This window comes from Equus asinus, chromosome 19 (genome assembly GCF_041296235.1).
Source record: "Equus asinus isolate D_3611 breed Donkey chromosome 19, EquAss-T2T_v2, whole genome shotgun sequence".
NCBI classification, from domain to species: domain Eukaryota; kingdom Metazoa; phylum Chordata; class Mammalia; order Perissodactyla; family Equidae; genus Equus; species Equus asinus.
Genome location: NC_091808.1, coordinates 14,049,393 through 14,068,838, shown reverse-complemented (window position 1 = coordinate 14,068,838; position 19,446 = coordinate 14,049,393). Strand labels below are relative to the sequence as shown.

Sequence of the window (19,446 nt, the reverse complement as noted above, 5' to 3'; positions counted from 1 at the left end):
CTTTTTGTTTTTTAAATACTCCACTGGCAAATTATTTGTATAAAAAGTTACCTTTTTAAGAGAACTTTTTGGGGAGTCATATCTATATGAAGCAATGGTTCTCAAACTCTTCAGTCTCAGAACCCCTTATGTTCTTAAAAACTATTGAGAATCTCTTTATTTGGGTTAAATCTAACAATATTTACATAGTAGAAATGAAAACTGAGAATTAAAAAATTATCTGTTCATTAAAACCAAAAAACTCTTTATATGTTAACGTAAATATTTTTATTCATGAAAATTAACTGTGCTTTCCAAAACTGTAACAATTGGTGAGCAGATTGACATTGCTTTACATTTTTGCAAATCTCTTTACTGTCTGACTCAATAGAACATAGATTCTCATATCTGCTTTGGATTCAAACTGTGATATGTTGCTTTGGTCGAAATATATGAAGGAAATCTGGCCTTATACAGATGCATAGTTGAAAAGGGAGGAATATTTTAATAACCTTTTCATATAATTGTGGATATTCTTCTTTAATACTCTTCCCAAACTCAACGATAGCAGTTTCGTAAGAGTTAGTTACATGTTAATAAACTTATTGTGCTCTGTTACATTAAAATCCATTGGCTTATCTTGCACTTTAAATGTATCTTTTACCCATGCATGATTTATAACATCGTGCTTTCAGAAAATTTCAGTTCACTAAGTCACGCAAATCTTCCATATGTTGACACATTTCATTATAAAAATCAATAGCACACATTCATTAATATCACCACTGATCTCGTAAGAAAAGTCTTTAAATATTAGGATGCTGTCAGGCTCACAGTGGCGAATACAAGTTTTTCACAATTTTAATTTTTGCTTGAAAGCTCAAATTTATCATTGTCAACAAATACTTCCAGTTGTCTTCCTAAAAGCAATAAGCTCACTTCATTCATTTTTGAAAAAGTGTCTGCCAAATACCCAAGTCTGTGTAGCAGTGAAAAATATATAATTTCTAAGATAGTTTGGTGCTATTGCTTTGATGTGCTAAGGTAACAACAGGTTTATCCAGCATTGTTTTTGGACTTTGAGTGCATTTTTCAACACAGTGAAAAAAACAATTAGTGTCTTGGTTAGTATTTTTACGAAAATAGTTTTGACCTCATGTCCCCATCACCCCAAAGGCTCTTAGAGCTCTCCAGAAGTTCTGTTGTAGAGTAAATAAACATGGCCATTACTGGAGATCAGAATGAAGTCCCCTGCTGTTGGTGGTCATATGTTAGTCTCCTTCCTAGACATGTATTGCTTAGTTTATGTCTATAACAAACAGTGGTTCAAGGCAGAAGCATAAAGATGATGGCCAAATACAACACGCTATAAGGACCATAAAAATTATAATGTCTGATCACATTTTGTCTCGAGATGTTTTCTCTTTAACAAACCACAAAACCAATGGTATAAAGAAGGAAATATTATTAGTATTAAGTCCAGTTTTGATTGTCATTTTTCAGGAATAAAGAGTTTTCACATTAATAAGGTGGATGATGTACAAAATTTAAGCCTGGCATTTCCTTCTTTTTATTTTGTTATTTAGAAGTAAAATATAACATATTTTTAAAATAGGTTAAATGTTTTTTGTCATGTATTCTTTCCTAATATTAGGTAATGAAAGGATTTTATTTTTTTGTTGTTGGTGTTTATTCTGTTTTTGACGCCATAACACAAAGTGAAATTTTTATCCCCGGTAATATATATTTGATCCTGATACAAATCATGATATATCTTTTTGAATTTATATCTTGGCAGATGGATTTTCTTTATTTACTGATTTTAAAGATAATTAAGGATCACATATTACTTGTTAAATAGATAAAATATGTTGCCTTATACACATGTACTTTAATTCTCTTTCATTGTGAAATAAAGTATTTTTGAAAAAAGCACATTTTCATATTCAACTAAAGTGATAAAGATCCTACTGGCATTTCAGAAATTATATATTACAATAAAAAAGGCTGTCAAATTCAAAAAAGCTGTTCATACTGCACAAATACTATGTTGTCATGTAGGAAACCAATGATGCATTGCAGCATCTAGAGCATCCCTACATAGTAAGCAGTATGATTTATATTCTCTCTACATATGAAAGTGGAAGGCAAGGAAGAGCCCAGCCCTTCAGATGTTCAGAAGGAATACAATGGGTTCTCCTCACTTCACATACATGTGGTTCTCTTTCTCCTCTATACAACGGGTCCTGTAATTCTCTAAGTCCATCTTGGATCATAAACTCTATCCACCACGTGGCCACCTCACTTTCCTCTGGGTTCTAGATCTTCATAAGAATTCCGGTATTCCCACAAAGAATTACCAATTACTCCAGCATCAATAGTTTTCCTATCTGACCCTTCAGATAATGTGAGGACCTCGGTCCATGACTATATGGTACTGGAAATCATTCAAAGCTACACAAGTCTCAGCCGCCTTCTCAGAGGAAAGCTCCATAAAAAGCTGGAGAGAGAGAAGAATATCGGCTCCCAGGGTAGAGTTTTGCATCTTGCTGATTTTCTTTCTTCATGCCTACAAAGCGATCACAGCAATGATCTGATTTGGTTTATCTTTCAGCATCATAGTGACAATGCGTTGGCCTATAAGCTTCTCGGGGGTCTATACAAACATTTGATATTAAAAAAAATTGTAACACCAAAATGCCAAAAGAAACTGCCACATGAATGGTTAATGAATATCTAATTAAATCAGTACAAAGTGTGACATTAGGTCAAGTTAATTAATTGTTAAATTTCGTATTAAAAGAATTCCATTACACTTGAAAACAATTTGTAGATTAGATTGTCTAATCCTGTAAGAATTCCTGAGTTTGCATAATTGCTGTCTAGAAATCATAGCCAGTTGGGAATTAATTGGGTTATTCACAGTTCAATGATTTCAAAGCAAAATTATGAAAATTTATTTAAAGTATATACAGGAAAAATTACATTTAATCTGGGGCATGAGGACATCTTATATGTTTGCTATGATGTGCAATGGAAACTTTAAAACAAAATGTTTGGAATTCATGGAGATTGTAACATAGTCCTGGCAAAACGGCCGCTTATTACTCACGCACTGGTTTATCTCAAATAGCATATGTGTTATTTCAAAAAAATGCCTCCCCCGGAAAAGAAAGTAGAGTGCAGCAAGCATACTTTGGTGTATTAAATAAAAGGTCTGTCTGTGACTTCCACGTCACCCTGAGTCATTGATTAGAAACTTCTAGCAGTGTGATTGAGCTGGGAAAGTCAAGTCTCTGCTAGTACAGAAAAATATAGTGTATTAAAAAAACCCAAGATAGAGAAAAAATATCTCTCTCCAGAATTTGACACATTTTATTTCTTTGATGTTAGATGAAAGTGTTTCCTTTGGTGAAAATGCACAAATCTCTTATTGTTGTGTGGATACAGAGGTTGAGAACAGTCATTTGTCTTTGTTTTCCGAAAGCGAAGAGAACTCCAGTACTCACCATAATAGCAGTGGAAACCTTGGAGATTACCCTGTAACCATAACAAGGAATATAATCCTAAAGAGAAATCCAGTTCACCTACAGGGAAGATGAGAAATGACTATCGTGAAAAAAAAGCAATGAAAGATTGTATCCAATAAGAATAAAAAGAAAGAACTAACTATTAAGTAACAAAGCCCAAGGGGTACTTAATAAAAATTTTAAGATCATGCTGTTACTACCCTGAAACATGGCATGATAATATCTTGATGATGGTTTATTTCAAGGAGTTAAAGTTTCTGTCTGTTTCCTTTCTCTTTTTTCCTTTTCTTTCTTCTTTCTTTTTCTTTCTTTCTTCCTTCCTTTCTTTCTCTTTCTTTCTTTCTTTTTCTCCCTGTCTCTGTCTCTCTCCCTTTTTCTCTCTCTCTCCTTCTCTCTTCCTCTCTTTCTCTCTTTCTCCCTCTCCCCTTGTCTCCCTCCCTCCCTCTCTCCTTCTGCTTCCTTCAGTCCTTCCTTCCTTCTTTCCATTCTTCTATTCTTCCTTTTCCTTTCTGTCCCTCTCTCTCTTTCTTGTTCTCCTTACATTTGATCTTCACTGAAATTGCACAAACAACATTAACTTTTACTTCTGGGATGGTTAGTGACGGAGTTTACAAAGGAAGTTTATGAGTTCTTCCTTGGGTGTGGGAAGAACAGATGTCTTCTAGTTCATAATTAATCTCTTAATGGAATGAGTTTTTTTGAGAGGAGGAAAGCTCTCTTAGATCTCTTTTGAGGCATATGTCAATTGTTTTTCATCCCCCAAAGCCTTGGCAATTTTTATATTAGCAAAATTCAGGAGGAAAACTTATTATTAGTGCCGTGGCTCCCAAGCCTCAGTATTTAAGGCTTAAAGCACAGTGTATTTCCAAAGGTAAGTGCGTTGGACAGTTTAACTTTGATGTCACAGTCCTAGAGAACCTCTAAGAGGCTTGGTTATAACCAGGATCTTTTCTAGGATTTTCAAGACTTCTTCAGACAGTTCCTTTGGCCAAAGAAACCTTGGCAGATCCAACATCATAAGGACTTGTTTCACCAACCTGGTTCCACAAACACTATGATAGATTCCAAATTCATTTAAGTTAAGGACCATGTGAAATGGAAAGAAGAGCCAAAATGAGCATGATAAAGATAAAAACCTCACAATTTAAAAAATGGCCCAATGATACGATACCATTAAGCTGCAACATTATGGAGTGTGTGTGTACACACGTAAGTATGTGTATGTTTTCGTCTGCCTGTGTGTGAATGTGTACGTAATGGATTTATGGCAATATTCTCAGCCTGCTGCTGCAGGTGAGGTCATATCCCATATAAGCCATATTGGGATTTGGCAGTTGACCCCTGGGTGACCTGACCTTAGAGGTAGCCCACAGGGTATTTGGCTAGTAGTGTAAACTGACATGTGTAACCTGTGGTTAGTGGTTAATATTGCAGTGCCTAAGGGGGCTTGATGCACCAAAACATGATCTGGACTGCTGTCCAATGAGGGTAAAGCAAGGCCTTTTCAGGTCATGATGAAATTGGGAGTTTGCTTGGATTTTGGTAAGGCCCAGTCTGAGCGTTGGAGATATCAGTATCTATGTTGGAAAGAAGCTGATTAAGTCAGAATCTGACTGGAAACCTAGCAGGGGAAATTAATCCGTAGGTACATCGGGTAATATAAAAAGCATTTGATTATGTCACTCAGCAGATAATCCCTTCAACATAAACTTGAAAATAACCTTACAGTAAAGAAATACTATTTGCCATCCTTTCCTAGGAAAAATATTGAATTTTCTCACTCCTTGTGACTAAATGTGCTACCACAGTAAAGAGATATATGGAAACATTGGCTCATTATGAAAACATGTCAACCAGGATTCTGATGGATGCTTTACCCACTATTTTATATAATAAAAGATGATTCCCTAAGGTACTCAAGAATTTATGCCTCCTGGAAATGAAGTTAATGTCTAAGTTACAGTGATAGTTTATCTGTGTCATCGTACGATATATTTAAACACCTTTCAAGAGTGGGTGGGTAGATAATAGAAACACCTGCACCAAACTTGAGGAGAATTTCTGGAACCCAAAACCTCCTCTGAAATGGACCCTAGAAGGTCTCGTACCCTTGAATGGGGGTCGCTGCCTTAGTGAGTACGGGAGCCAAGCCTTGAACCCCACCTTAAAGCATGTTCTGGGTTACCTTACGTGCCTCTGTTTGCTTTTAGAAGTTTCATTGACCTTTTCCAGGTTAACTTGAGTGTCTTCAGTGGAAGAAAAATACATATTAATTGAACGCTTACTACAACATACACGTTCAAAGCCACAGCAAGCTGTGCAAACTCTCTATCAGTGCTAAGGCCATTCAGAAGAAAGAATCAGGATGCGTGACAATAGAAGTACATGTTGAACTAGGTCTTAGAAAGCAGGTGAGATTTGGTTTGATGAAAGCCCATGCATGGGGACACCTTGAGGTGAAGGAGCGTCAAATGTGGAGCCTGAGAGGGGCGACTGAGTTGTATTGTTCTGGGGAGCAGAGCATGGTGGAAAATAGGGTGGCTCTAACCAGATGGGGCCAGATCACAGGGGACCTTTGAAAATTAGTCGGACGATTTTGAAGTTTTTATCACATGGAATGTAGAATAATTGGAAATTTTTGAACAAGTTAGGTGACCTAAAAGTAATCTAGGAAGCTCAGTCTGACATCGTGTCCAAGTTAGTTTTGAGCAGAGAGATTATGGGGACTAGCAAGGTGGTTTCTGATCTATATATAATGATAAATATATGAATGTATTCTGATAAATAAATAAATATGCCAAGTTGTTGAAGACCAAACTTATGATGGCATCAGTGAATTGAGATAAATACAGAAGCCATTTCAAAGTAAAAAGAAAATTTCCAACAAGACTAATTTTATATAAAGAGAAGAAGAAAGCTCTGAACTTAAAAAGTACAAGATTTGGACCCTAAGCCTCTGAGAAAGTGGAGGTGATATTCTGTGAAAATAGGAAAGTCACAAGGGAAATCCAAGATGCTGAGAAAGAGCTATCACCTGGTTTTCATCATGAGACAATGAGATGACTAGTGTCCCGAAGGCATTGGGGCTAAAATGAAACAAAAGCACGAGGAAAGGACAGAACTGTGGGATCTGCCATGTGACCCAAGAGAGAAAAGATTGTGTAAGAAGCCACGAGAGTGCAGGTGTTCTGAGGGAGAAAGTGCAGCAGGAAAAGGCAAAACAAGAGATAAAGATAAAAGCAAAAAGAGCAAAAGGAGAAGAGAGGTGACACCATGAGTGTCATAGATGGAAAAGGGGAAGACGCTTTCTGGAGGAGAATAATGTAATGTCATTAAATGTAGCAGACGAGAATTGAGGTAAGGGTCACCACACACATGTGTGCAAGTGCCTGTGTGTACAGGTGCGTGTGTGTCTGAGTGTGTGTGCATGTAGAGAAGGTGAGAGGCAACATTCCTTAAAAGCACTTGGTATTTTCAGAACTTTCTGGGTAACTTTGATCCACCATTAGCCCATCTATTCCCCACTATCCTGGCTAGTAGGATATTTCATTTATTACTATTTCCTTATAATAAAGAAGCAGTAAAGTGAATGAAAACAGCACATTCTGAAATAGTTTTGACTTCTGAGTAGGTTGGAAAACAAATCTACTCAGCCGGGATCCTCCCACCTCAGCTTTTGCACCTGCTCAGCACTGCTGGCTGGCGTTAATTACAGCAGCTTCTTTAGGGCCCAGCCTTGGCTGGCTCCCCGCAACACAGGGCACACTCTTGATAAATGACACCATGGCACCCTGCACTTCTCCTTTCTAATGCATTTCCTAATTTTCAGCAAACAATTTTAGGTTTAATGTCTGTCTTTATGAGAAAACATAAACTCTTTAAAACATGGATAATTGCCATCTTCTTTTCCCTCACTTAGCATCTAGTGCAGTGTTTTGTGTGTAGTAGGCTTTTGATAAATGTTTGTTGAAGGAACAAAAAACAAACAAGATCTTTAAGTTCTGCTGTCCACAAAGTAGATATCAATGTCCTTTCAAGTCCTGTTGGTTCCCCCAATAAATGTTTTTCTACCACCAATAATTCCACCGAGAAGCTTATCACAATTACATTTTCATAATCAAAAGCATAGTTTGTTGTTTAATATCTGTGTTCCCCAATAGACTGTGAGCTCCCTTAGGGCAAGAATGGGATTTTGGTCACCACACTGTCCCATCCCTGGCACACAGTAGGTATAAAATTAATAGATGCTGAATGTCAGGTAAAAGATTCTACTTATTTTATTCAAAAAGATATAAAACTTAAGGGGCTGGCCCCGTGGCCGAGTGGTTAAGTTCGCGCGCTCCGCCGCAGGCGGCCCAGTGTTTCGTTGGTTCGAATCCTGGGCGCGGACATGGCACTGCTCGTCAGACCATGCTGAGGCAGCGTCCCACATGCCACAACTAGAAGAAGCCACAACGAAGAATACACAACTATGCACCGGGGGGCTTTGGGGAGAAAAAGGAAAAAATAAAATCTTTAAAAAAAAAAAAAGATATAAAACTTAAAGAATTAAAAAAATTAATAAGGTCATACAGGTTGTGGAGTCAAATTCAAAATCATCTCTAAGTCCAAAGCCTGTTTATTGTCTTTTATTTATGTTTTGGGGATGACACCAGAAACTCAGAGAAAAGACAATTTGGTTCATGGAGAAAGAGGCAATTACTACCCTTGAAGGTAATACTTTTAAAATGGAGGTGACACATTGTTTTATAGGTGGAAGCAGGGGCGGGAGAGGAAAGATTGTGTGTAAGGATCTGAGTGTGAATGGGCATAAATGTATCTTAGTCTGTGCATCTGGGAGGGATGGGGAAGGAATGACTGGAAGCCGGTTCGTAGAGGCTGAAGTTGGCCATGAAAAATTCATGTGTTGCAGACGTAGCAAAGCTTTTCTCTAAAGTGCAATTCATACAGAAATGGCATAAAGAAAGGGTTCCTACCCAGCGTGTGCAACACATTTTCTTTTCTTCCAGCAGAACTGGGCACATTCTCCCTCTGTGTCACTCTTAGTTACTTAGTGATGTAATATCATTGGAAGCTAGTTGTTTAATGAGTTTAATTTTTAAGTCCAATTTATAAAGAAAGGCTTTTTGGAAAGCACTTGTTCGTTTGCAATGCAAATATCAACTTTACTGAGCGACAGGTCTCTAATTTATAAGTTGGGAGCACTTATCACTATCTCTGTAATTCTAAAGAGTATCTTTAGGATTAGAGATAATTTAAGTGTAGCCCAAACAATCTGGAAGATACTAGACACTCAAAAACTAACAGCTAGTATAAAATTTTGTGATAAAAGCAGTTGATGTCAATTTTTCTTTTTATAACTCCTTTTCCTCTCCTTTATCAAATATCTTCAAATATATCTGAAAATCAACCTCTTCTGTATACCATAAATTCTATGCTTCTTGGATGAAGGGAACTCTTTGCATGCCCCAATTCTAATCTCCAAAGCATCCCGTCAATGGCCTAGGCAGCCCATTTGGGCTCCTTAATAGAGGAAGAGTTAGGGGAATACTTTTTAATTTTGAAAAATAATATTATTATGAAAGATTGCAAAAGTCTTGGGAAATAGGTATAAAATTTAAAGCAAAATGGAGATAAATTAGAGAAATGTTACTTTGAAAATATGACGAAAGTTGTCACCATAAGCACAATGATACTGATTTCAAAATTAGAAAGAAAAAGAAAGAAAAGAAGGAGGGAGAGAGGGAGGAAGGAAAAATATTGGAGAGGATGGGAAAGACATTTAGGATGTAGGACACCTATGGATCAGAGGTGAAAACGATGCCCCAAAGATAATCACGTCACTTGCTTTTTCCCCTAATGGGGTGTTGTTGCTCCAATAATCACTCTATAGAAACTAACCCTAAATGGGGCAAAATGATGTGCAAGGGGACAAGGCTGTGCTTCCATGAGTTGTTCTTTATTCCCAGGAGCTGAGCTGCCAATAAAGCTCACTTTAAAGTCCATCGTTATGAAGTTGTTTCCTCACCTGCCCATTCTTAGCAAACATCAGAAGTTTTGGCGGTGTCAGAAGAGCACGCAGCAAAACAAAAAGGAGTCTGAAAGCCTTTTCATCACTGCCAACGTTGCTCAGCTAATACTGTGTGTCTTTCCCCCTTGTTCACAGAACCGAAAGTAAGCTGCAAACTAGGCCGGTCTGCGTCCACATCAGGTGTGCCCCCGCCATCAGTTACTCCTCTCAGGCAAGCCAGTGACCTGCAACAGAGCCAGGTACCATCATCGTTAGCCAATCGTGATTGACTTCCTGTGATGCAACATGCCAAACGCTTCCCACCTCTGTCTGTCGTGTGTTGCTGTAGACAACTGTCGCATTGGCTTTTATTTTTCTCTGTGTGTGTGGGATGGGGAATGAGTTGTGGCAGTCTGTGTTTTCATCCGAAAAGGAAAGTCTTTCTTCCCTGTGATTGGTGAAACTTTCTTTGCTGTTTGTTACCAAATCCTTTTTGTCTCTGGTTTCCATCATTCTGTAATATAAATGTAGTAAACTTGTACCATATGTATTGGCTTAGTGGTTGTTTTTTAAAATTCTTTCTCTCTTCCATGTTTTGTGTACTTTTATACTGTCTCTGAAAATTTATCAACATTTGATAAATTTATCTACTTTGTTTTATGTAGATTTCTTTTTAAATGTTTTGTCCACAACACTTGCACAGATGTTGTCAATGAATTTGTACATACCTTTTAGCTCTTATCCTATTACCTTGTAATATTTGTGGCAATTTTACTTTTATTTTTATTTAGCTTGGAGCATGATTGTAAGATACTGTGAAGATCGATGTGCTTATAAATATTCTGATACCAACTCATTTGGATTGATGACGGCAGCTAGTCTTCTTTCTTAGGTCATAAAAACAAATTGACCAACCAGATAATCTAGATGTTTACCAAAAACTGTAGATTAATAAGGCAATCTTTGATAAATGACTTTTCTCTCCTATACCAACAATATCAGAAATGTTCTCAGTAAGAGAATGTTAAGTGTTCATGCATGGTAAATGAGATCTCTATTATCACTTGGAGAAAAGAGACAAGAAATAAAGGCATAAGCTAAAATATCATTTAATCCTTTACAGTACAGTATGTTGCTCTGATGTTCTTTTGGGTACATGATTGTGTATGGGGAATTTAGTATGGGGAAAAATCACTACGTGTAAATGTTCCATCTATAGTTTATCCAAGAAGAATTCAATACACTGACTTAATTTGTAAAGCTTAATTGTTGTTACTGTTAAGTATTATGGATGTTAAATAGGATAATGTCATCCTGGAGTGGTTTCTCTCTGCTTCTCAGCTCTAACCTTTGCATTCATAAAACTCTTCTGAAATAGTAAATTGTGAAACTAGCGATGATACTGCCATGGGAAATGTCCATTACTGATTAGCAAATTATGTATTCATCAATTATTTGAAATGTCAAGCTATTTTAAAAACATAACTAAGCAGAGTAATTGCATTCCTTCTAATGGGAGACATAGTGCTTTTTAGTACTTTGGCCTGGCTTAAATATGTGCAGGATTTGATTTATGAATATGTGAGAGTATCTACAAACACGACAGATGAGAGGCTTCTCTCGAGGCATCTCAAGTGTCATTTAGAATTTCTTGTGTCTTAATTTAAAATGTTAAATGCCTTCAAAACTAAATGTATCCAACTCAGACACTTTTTGGGTATAAAAGAAGTAGAAAGAATAAGACAGTGAATTAATGAATAAATAACACAATTAATCTCACTAAGATAAACAGCCATCTTAGTTGATGAAAGCTATTCCAAAAATATTACACTTACCAATTTTTAAAGTTTGAAAAATTTAGGTACAGAGAAAAGTGAACTTTAGCCGGCAGGCAGAGGATTGCATTAATACCATCAATTTTCCAAGTCTGTGTACCTTGCTGTTACCTTATCCTCAGTATCACAGGGAGGTTTTGTGCTCTTTATTTTGTTTTGCTTTTATCTTAATTATCTTTATAGTTAGTTCATCCTAAGCCCCATCAACTCTCAGTGAAAGCAGGTTCCTGGAGTAAACTTCCAGAACAGAAACAAGATCCAATCCATGTGCCTTTGCATTATCGACTCTTTGCTCACCTGATGGGGTGCTCTTCATTCTTCAAAATACAGCAACATAAAACGCTCCTCACATTGCTTATATGCTGTTAGTTTCCTCTCGACCAGCAGAAATTCTGGCTCCCAGCCATATTGCAGATGGGCTGTCAGGGCTATGAGTTAGAAGATTGGCCTCTGAACCTCTCTTCTGTGGCTTGTGACTGGATTTAGTATCTAAGATGGACAACATGGCTCAGGAGAACTGTGCTCTGCACTCCTACGACTTAGCATTGAACTAAAGTCAGTGGGTACTGATTGAATATCCTCTTCTCACCTAATTCCTAAGCTCTTGACTGAGATGTCTCTAAGTTACAGCCAGGATAACACAGCCCTTTGCTCAGTAACCCAAGGCAATGGCAAAAGACATTGAAACATGTTGACTCTAAGAGTGAACATTTATACACCAACTAGAATATGGGACAGCAAGCATTATCAAGCTAACAAACATTCACTCTGGTCACTTTTTAAGCCATGTTTCCAACACGAGGATTCTTGGTATTTATTAAAACTCAGAATGCATAATTCAAGATGAATAGATTTCACTAGGAAATCATTGGAAAACCATGTGGTGTGTTTACAACAAGTGAAAGTAATCCCTAAGCCCTAAAATAATTCCAGTGGTGCTTAACTACTGAGGGATCTGGCTTTAGGAATGCTATGCCATTTCAGCCACATCATGGGACATTACGGCTCATAGAAAAGGCACTATGTTTTCTTTCAGATTGGTTATTCACATCTTCTCTCTTTTCAGTTCCCCCAGTCCTAGTTTTCCTCTTACCACTTCATGTCATGGCTGGAACTTTCTAAAAAGCGTTGCAGGAAGAGTAGATGGAAGTGCTTGACGTTGCTCCAGTGGGGATGCACAGAGATGGCCCAGAGTGACTGACTCTCATCCCCAAGAGCCTAGGCCAATAATGACTGACCCCCTGCAAAGAATCTACAGACAATAGTTGCTGACTGACCCACAGAGGAGCCTACAACCCATAGTGACTGCCCACCCTAGGCATTTGTGTATAAACAAAGGCGAACGCAACGTTTGCTTGGCTTTGCAATCTGTTTTGGCTTCAGGTAACTAAAGCAGACACAAGATTTTTAGAAATCTATAATCTCATCTGACTGTAACTTCAAAATGTGTAAGAGAAAATGAGAGGCTCAGGAAAGAAATTATGAGTTCTAAAGCACTTAGAGTTTTCTTCACAACAGATAATACTCTCTGAAACTCAGAGGGATGAAAAATAGATTTTTTCTATCTTAATTCACTTCTAAATAAATAGGGTAGACATGGTGCAATTAGGGGAGAGGGACATTTGGAATTTTTTTTTGTGATGCAGCCACATATTTTGGCATATGTCATAATGCAAGTCTTTGGAAATTAGACTGGATTTCTGTGCCTGCAATGAGAAAGCTACTTTGTTTTCTTAGTTACAAAAGTGAAACTGTACAGAAGTCATATTTTGAACTTGGAGAATATGTCGCTTTCTCTTTTTCTCTTCTGTAGTAAAGTAGAAAGCCGTGTGCTCAGAAAAAAGAGGTGTGAGTGCTTTTATAGACAGCAGATGATGTTCATGTGTTTCCTCCGTCTCTGGCTGACAACAGGCCTACCCCTTCAGTGACCCCCCCTTCCCTTGGAGATGGAGCTGTCTCTTGTCTTGCTACAACAGGTGATGGAATAGCAACTAATGCACCTGGCCAGGGGAAAGCCATGCTTTCCTTCCAGAATGGAGTAGCTAAGGTGTGTCTCTAAACAGAAGTGCCAACTCTCCTTGGAAAAACGTTCCCAAGAAATATTTATATTCATTTTTCTGAGAATGAAGGAGATGAGAGCCACTCCCTCCACTACATACATACACACTCACACTCACAATACACTTATGCACACTCAAACTCTCATATACACACACCTACATATATGTACTTGCTCACAATCACACTCACACACACTCACTCACTCATGAACACACACACTTCACATTTTTTGAATAATAGACCCCCGTGTCAAATCCAGGAACCACAGAGCTACCAGCGATGTAAGTGTTGGCCTGAAACCTCACCTTCTCCCCAGGCTTGTTTATTGTTCTAAACTGGATTATCTTTGATTTGCGGAAATGGGAAGCCACTTGTAATTTCCTTTGGACATACATTTTGAAGTCTGACAGGCCCAAATCTCTTTAGAAATCTAAACGTCACCTCCAAAGCCGTTATCTCCTCTTCCATGGTCCCTATGTTCGAGAGCTGCCTCCTTACCACCCAGGACAGTCCTCGCCCAGGCTGGTCCCTTCTGTGTACTTACAAGCTGTTATCCAGGCAAACAAGCCCAGTTCCTTTCAACTTACCCCTTTAGGATTATTTCTCAGGTGTTTCTTTCTTTTGATGGCAACGCTCTGGACTCACTCCAAGCTCCTAATATCCCCCATCAGCTTGATGACCCCACTGGGGCATAATGAGAAGCTGCCTGGGCTGCCTGCAGAGCAGAATGCGTTCTCTTTTTCTGTAGGCTCCACAGCTATGTCTGCACACCAACATCTGGATAGCCTTCTTAGGTAATAAAAGAACGTGTTAGAGTCCATAGCTTGATGCAAGGCCACAGTGTGTTTCTGGACGTGCCTGGATGTCAAAATTGTTTTCTAGATACCTTAAAAAAAAAAAGAAGATACGTCATCCAAAGATAGAGATTAGGGCTCAGTACAGAGGAAAGACTAAGACTTAGGACTTAGGAACAGGTGGATTCCGTGGCAAGGGCTCTGCCTCCCCCCACTGCCCAACACAGTGAGTGACACAGTGAGCTTTTACTGACTTACTAAATATCTCTCTCGATAAGTGTCTCTCTCCACATATCCTTGAAAAAATGTTTTTCTCACACAACCTAATTTTGTCCCTTTCCTTAGTCCTTAACCTCCAGAGCAGTGGGATGTTTGATTTGTCCCACAGCCTCAGGAAGGAATTGCCTTAAAACTTTGAGAAGACCACTGCTCTTCCTCAGGGTCTGTGTGAATTCTGGGCTTTCATTTAACTTTCCAGATAGTCAGGACCTTTGCACATAAAACTTGTAGGAGCCTGGAGAGCATGAGGAAGGCTAAAGACAAAGGGAGACTTGAGTGTATTAATGTGAGTACCCAAACAACAACATCAAAAGGAATTCTCATCTCATCTACTCAGTTCCCGCCCACATCTCTGAATAATATAACCTTAAAGGATATGTCCTTATTTAATTTCACCTTCAATGCACAGGATCAAGTAGAAAAACAAAAACAAATCTTAAGAACAGAGAAGCGTCAATAGTACTTTCTCCTCAGAATTCTTGCACTACTATTGGCATGAGTATAGTTTCTTTGGTCAAGACTATATATGCTTTATTCCTGTCCTGTGTCCTGTAGACCAAGAACATTGTGTTATAAAGTTTCATCTGATCGGTTGTATGTACATTTTCAAGTGCTTTCCATCTAGGAGTGAGGGTTTGGTGGTAGAAGGGAGAAAACAGTGTTAGGAAGGGAAGGAACAGAATATGTGGTTGGGGAGCGTGCACCCCATCTTAACGTGATGAAGGGGCCTCTTTTCGAACATCCCTTGCTCAAATGTTGAGCAAACTTTTATCTTTAAGCCTTTGTGATATTCCAGTTCCTCCCATCAGATCTGAGGGGATATTCTGCATTGCCTCTGTAACTTTACACACCTGATAGGATTGTACGCTCAAGATTACATCATATGATGGAAATGGAAGAAGAGCAGAAACAGAACGTACAGCCAAGCAGCAAAAGCTGAACTCACTTCATTAACACATAGCTTCCTACCACTACAGCGTCCTAGATGCTGCGCAATAGATTTTAAATGATTCCTATGGTTTGCTTCATTTGTTTGCATACAAGTTGACCTGACATATATTTCCAAATGTGTGAAAGCCCAATGGAAGGACTTGGAAAACCCCACTATGTTTACAATGCAATGTCACCTTCACGGTGGAGAAGGGTTTAACTTCAAATTGTAAAATAAAGTGCTATGTTAACAAAGACTATGTTACCAAAAAATTATAGTTATTTGTTGTAATAGTGATATTCACCAAAGAGATTGGCTCTAGCCCTGTGAAATATGGAATAAATTCATGTTACAAGTAGGAATGTCAGTGGTTATATTGATTTATTGCCATGTGTTATGGCATGGGTGCATTAAAATAATGGAAGTGCCCCCTGCAAAAAAAAACAAAAACAAAAAAAGCATTATCCTATGTGTGCTCTCTATAGTCCTGTCCAATTGGTTTATAAAAATGTTAGGCTACAGTACCTTGTGGGACTCTTTATAGTGTTAAAGAAGAAATAATATTTTGTTATTACCTTTAAATACCAGTCAAATCCAGTAATATGTGTCATGAAATATTGGCAGTATGTGATTTCCACTTTCATACAAAGAGTTCAGATGGCAGAAACTCAGATTACTTTTTGCAACTACAATATTGGCTGAGAAATTTTGACATATTATTTAGGCATCGTGTGCTTATTAACTTTTGTATATTTCAAGTGACAGAATATTTGGAGTCACTTTTTAAAGGCCGGTAGTCTCGTGACCAGTCTCTCAATAACTCCAATATTGAGTAGAATGAAACTAAACAAACCATCCCTTTGTCCTCATTCCAATCCCCCTACCCAATAATCTTGCCATTTGCTCCCTTGGCGTAGCAGGCAGAGTGTAATAAACAAGAGGATGTTCTCTAAGAAGTCTTGCACCAATTGACAAATAGAGGTGTGGATGGGGCAATTGAACTCTGAGGGTGTCTGCCATCAGACTCTGTCATCGTCCCCAAAACATGCGTGTGTTCCTCTCCTCAGTATCAGAGCTGCTCCCTTAACCCATCATGGCTGCAGGTAAAATTGTGAAGTAGCTTAAGTATATACTCCGGCATCCTGTAAGGCCTGGAAGAGATAAGAAGTTCTTTAGGGTTCTTAGATGACGTTTGCATGATGGAAACCATATGTCACTTATTGTCATCTCTGATGTGCTTACTGCGTGCCGGGATGGTACTGAGAGTTTCCCTCACATCGTGGTAGGCGTGCTCTCTGCAGTCCTACTCATGGGTACTGTTATTATCCCACATTACAACTCAGGAGACTAAAGTGAGGTTACATACGTTGTCCAAGTTTTGTCCCTATTATTAAATGTCAGAGTCTATGATCTTATCTACTTAGCTGGACAGAAACCTGAGATTTAGAGGAGGTAAGAATTCTTTTCAAATCCTGGCTCCACCAGTTGGTAGGTGTGTGACCCCGAATACATTTGCTCAGCTTTTCAGAGTCTGTTTTCTTATCTGTAAAATGGGGCAGTATTATCTGCCTTGTCTAGTTGTTGCTATGGATTAATAAGATAACCTATGTATGCAGAGTCCTGGGCAGACATTACATGCTAGAAAAATAATTATTCTTTTTCTTTTCGCTTCTAGTGTCTCCTTCTTCCAAAAATTCAACTTTCCCTTTTGTTGGAAAATCCTAAGGAGGAGAGTCATTCTAGTCAGTGGTATTCTAAAGGGGGTGGGCACAGAGCGAATGGTTCCATCTACCCCCATGTCACTGACCTTGACTAGAACTGCTAGCATGTGGTGATAATAGAAAACAGATTTTTAGTCAGTTTTATTACTGATTTTGAATTCTCCAGACAATGCATCTCCTTATTGCCAGCATCTGAGACAGACTGGTTTCTCCCACCCCCTCCCTGATACACTTGATATGATTATATTCATTATCCCTTCTCCTCCAAAGGGAATTAGATGCTCCGTCATTTACCATAGAATAGGGAGTCCATGTTGGGCATTTCTTCTTACCTCGTAGATCCCTCTTGCGGCTTGGAATCAAAGTGAGTAGAAATCGACTAAGGGTACCACTTCAGAAATGCCACCTGTCCCCTAATCCTACTTTTCTCTCCTATGTATGTTAAAGTGTGAATGACCATAATGAAAATGTTAAGGCTGCATAGGAAGCTGTTATCTGCTAGGGTCAGGACAAAAGATGCAGACACAACACGTTTATTGCCAACTCCAGCATTTACTAAAGCTTCCAATTACTAAAAGCTTCCAGCCCACAATTTCAATGCCTTCCTTTCTTATATGCCCAAGTACTTACCCACAAGCATGCCCATTATAATATTATATCCCATTATATTGATTTAACTTTTCTATGCCCATTATATTGATTTAGCTTGTTTTTGTTTTTCATTTTCCTTTTAATGAAGAAAATATTAAGGATAACGCATTATAAATGGTTATACAAACATGAGGCCCGAATTTTAACACCATTCAGTCTTGCCAAGTGAATGCCTACCAAATAATGCATTTGAGTTGACTTCGCTTAGTATTTCTTAAGTAAAATTGGAGTCAATGGAATATTATTTTTTAAAAAATCTTTTGGATCTTCATTTATTCCTGTTCAAATATGAAGAATGGTGTAGTTTACTAAATTAACAATAATACGAATGTGCCAGGGGACATGGAGCTGAAGATTTTAAATCCATTTACTGTCACATTAGCTATTCCGTGTGTTTTCAAGTAGATCTTTAAAGTTTCCAATTCTGTGTCAATTTTTATTAAAAACTTAGAAAATAGAGACTCTGGGAGGCAGTTGAAAAATATTTAACTGCTATGTTTATTCAAAATGTCTATAATTGAAAAAGAAGCTTTGATCCTATATCTAGAGGACAAATTATGAATTTATAACTGGAGATCTTGTTTGAGTTGTACACAGATAGCTATTGAAGGGGCATTTAAGTTTTACAGCTTGATAACTTCAGTTGAGAGCTAAATGCCATGGTCGTGTTCTGCTGCCAGTGACTAACAGAAGTCCACGTCCTAGAAACTTTCCCCATAACTGGCTGAAGCTATTGAAATGAACATTCAAGTCTAGATAGGGCCGGCAACATAGCTTGGGGAAAGCAGCATAGCACTAAGGTGGACACATAGCGCCACCTAGTGTCTTAGGTGCTCTTTGCCATCTGTACTTGGGTTTTAAAAATAATCCAATCAAAACACAACTGATTGGTGACAGAGAAGATTATCCTGTTTGGGATAATAAGCAGAATGCTTATAGAAACCCAGGGCAAACTCTTTTGATGATATTTGTTTTAAATCTTTTTCATTACTCTAGTCTTGCTGTCTTGGATTGTCTAACTTTTAAATATACTTGTCCATACTTTTGGGGCGGGACCTCTAAGGGTTGTGCATTATTTATGAATAGATGCAACTATTTTCATTAGGACTGATGGCATGTTCTGTGAGTTGTAATTCCCTAAATCCAACCAGAGCCTCCAGGAGAGATCTTTATCCCTACTTTGCAGACTGACAGTAGAGGAGCAGAGAAAGCTTGGCTGAATGGAAGAATTCCTTCTTGATTGCTTTTGCCGTTAACATGTTTGAAACATACTGCTTAGGATTCTTTTCTGAAAAGTCTCCCTAACTAGTGAGTAAATTTACCTCCAACTTAAGGTACACGTGGATTGAGCATAAATGTTTACACTGTATTAATGTTGGCTCAGAGTTGCACTACACGACCCACAATAATAAAAACTTCCACACTGGGAAGCCCTCACTCCAGATCTTTAGTTTCTCCACCCAGCTCACCTGCTGGACAAATCTTTGTTCTCTATTCTGTGCTGCCAGTAAACACTATCCTTCAGGTTGAAAGCACCTCCCCCAAATAAAGCAGATTCCTAAAATGGCTTTCCTTGCGGGCTTATTGTATGCTTGGCACAGTGTTCAGAAGGTTCTGTTATCTCATTTTAGTCTCACAGTATATGTAGTAGGTAA

At 38.2% G+C, this 19,446-nt stretch overlaps 1 protein-coding gene across 4 annotated transcripts in view; it reads left to right on the top strand.

The window, feature by feature from the left end:
• The window catches only part of NYAP2 (neuronal tyrosine-phosphorylated phosphoinositide-3-kinase adaptor 2), a 253,006-nt gene that overhangs the window by 201,546 nt on the left and 32,014 nt on the right, over positions 1 to 19,446 (top strand). For all 4 annotated transcript variants that reach the window (XM_070489631.1, XM_044751477.2, XM_070489632.1 and 1 more), the window contains one exon: positions 9,676 to 9,779. In XM_070489631.1, coding sequence (XP_070345732.1) covers positions 9,676 to 9,779 — 104 coding nt within the window. The remainder of the gene's footprint in view (positions 1 to 9,675; positions 9,780 to 19,446) is intronic.